This window comes from Rhinopithecus bieti, unplaced genomic scaffold (assembly GCF_001698545.2).
Source record: "Rhinopithecus bieti isolate Rb0 unplaced genomic scaffold, ASM169854v2 scaffold_1887, whole genome shotgun sequence".
Classification (NCBI taxonomy): Eukaryota; Metazoa; Chordata; class Mammalia; order Primates; family Cercopithecidae; genus Rhinopithecus; species Rhinopithecus bieti.
The window spans coordinates 515,916-518,147 of NW_016803685.1; the positions used below are offsets into that span (position 1 = coordinate 515,916).

The 2,232-nt window shown below is 57.0% G+C and overlaps 1 protein-coding gene across 1 annotated transcript; it reads left to right on the plus strand.

The window, feature by feature from the left end:
* Nucleotides 1-1,271: 1,271 nt before the first annotated feature.
* Nucleotides 1,272-1,893, plus strand: LOC108514374 (uncharacterized). Its single transcript, XM_017850574.1, is given in 2 exon segments — nt 1,272-1,522; nt 1,524-1,893. Coding segments are annotated over 2 exon segments (621 nt in total).
* The last annotated feature ends 339 nt before the right edge of the window (nt 1,894-2,232 follow it).

A 2,232-nucleotide genomic window follows, 5' to 3' on the forward strand; every position in this document is an offset into this window, starting at 1 on the left:
TAGGCAAATATATTTGTAATGTTTGTGTGGTTAACTATTCATGTCTCTTACAGGGTTCTCTGGCTGCCATGGCACTCAATCAAACCACCTAGAATGGACTGGCCGAGACCAGACTGGGTACCAAGCAGAGAAGTGCAGAGGAAGGCACTGGGAGAGCACCAGGTAAACTGAAGGTTACTTGTCACTCCCACTTGTGCCCAAAGATCCTTGCCACATCTTCCCTTCTCACTGGAAAGACAGCACTCTTCTGTGTTAAGTATTTGGTTTTGTGATTTGTCTTTCAGAATTGGAAATAGAGCGGCCATTTGGATTTGGGCAGGAAGCAGCCGAGCACAGCTTTGGATCCTTCTTTAGGGAAATCGAGTTATGGATTTATGGTCCCGGTCAAGCTCAGCCCATCCCCAGCCAGGGGCGGGCTCAGCGAGCAGCAAGAGTTCTGGTGGCGGCGGCGGCGGCAGTAGCAGCGGCAGCGGTAGCAGCGGCAGCGGCAGCTTGGTCCTCTGACTCTCTTCGGTGACGGGTATTCTTGGGTGGATAATACGGATTACGTTGTTATTGCTTAAGAATACGCGTAGTCGAGGAGAGTACCAGCGGCAGGGGGGCAGCGGCCGCCCTCCCCAGCCCACCAGCTGGCCACTAAACGCCCGTGGTTGCCAAGGTAGCACTTTCTTGTTCTTTTCATTTCCTCGGGTGTTTTCGCACTGGTTCCACCGGAAAGGCTGTGCGCTGCGCCTCTGGTGACCAGGACTGGAAAATGGGTTCGCGCAGGGGGCGGGGGGCGAGGTGAAAGGGATGGGCGGGGAGAGGAAGGGGTCCGTTCCCCGAGCCTGTGGGGCGGTTCTGCGTCCCCTGCCCGCTCCTCTCCTCTCCACGGTGGGGTGCGGCTCGGGGGAGAGACGCGTTCTGGGCAATTTTCTAAAGTTGGGAACGACTGAAAGGCCTTGAGCAGTTTGGGAGCGTCGCGAGTGAGGTGCAGAAGCTGGGCAGAGGGTCGCTGGGGGCTGCCTCCGCATAAAGGGCGTGTCCGTGGGCGAAGGTGCCCCCGCAAGCCTGCGGAAGCGCGTGACTTCGCGAATCCCGGGCCCGGGGCGGTGCCGGAGCCCCACCCCCGGCCGGCTGCGCCGCTCCGCAACCAGACTAGTCGGTCGAGCTGGGGAGGGGGCGGGGTCCGGGGCTGGGTCCCCGCGGAACTTCCAGATCGGAAGTGTGGCGGGTCTCTCAGGAACGCATATTTTCTTTTCGGATTCTCCGAGAAGGGGTGGAGAAAGAGGATGGGAACCGGATTGGTTGCAGTGTGGCACAGACCTGGAACCTTCCTGAAAGAGGTTGGGGCAGGCAGTGACTGTTCAGACGTCCAATCTCTTTGGGACACCTCTTCAGCGCTGTCTTCCCTGCCTCTGCCTTTAGGACGAGTCTCAAACACCAACAAACTCAAGGCACGTGCCCTCTCTCAGGTCAGCTGCGAAGGGACGGGAGCAAGAGAGAGCCTCTCCCTCCTTCTACTTCGAGTTTTTGTTTGTTTGTTTCAAAATATTAATGGACGATAAAACAACACGGATTTGTCACCTCCTAGCGAAGAGGAAGCTACCGCCACCAACCCCCTCAAGCATGCCCGGGCACTTCTGGGGACAATCGGACGTGGCAGGAGTTGGCATGCCCAAGATGGAGCTGGGAAGGATGACCCAGAGTGGAAGGCGTGGGCCGGTGCTCCAGGTCTCAGCTCTTGCCGGCGTCGAACCACACAACTTTGCCAGCTTTGCAGTTTGCCTTTCCCTATTGTGGAGGCATCTGGGACCGTCCTATCAAGGCGCTTCAAAAGTGTTAAGGACAGAGTGCTGGAGACAAGAACGTACCAGGGGCCCAGAAGAATTCACTAGCGCGGCCAAACACTAAGACCAGGTTTCCTCCTTGCATAGTGGTCGTTGGTTGTGCACGGGCTGCGCACGAAGACTGAATTCCTGAGAAATGGAAACTGCAGGAGAAAAATCAAATAAACTTAGAGGCCTGCGAAGCTCTCCCTCTCGTCGCTCTGGGATCGCTCTAAGCTGAACTGCAACTCAGACACCTTCTCCCCCTGGAGGATGGGCCTTTCCCAGGCACGAAGTGCGTGTGCCCCACTGGGCTTTTGCCCACAAGAGTGGTTTGAATCCTGGAGAGGCTGACACCGAAGTGTCTTGAAGGAGGCAGGCACACTCTCATGCTTTCCCACCTAGGGTTTCGCCTTTCTTCTAA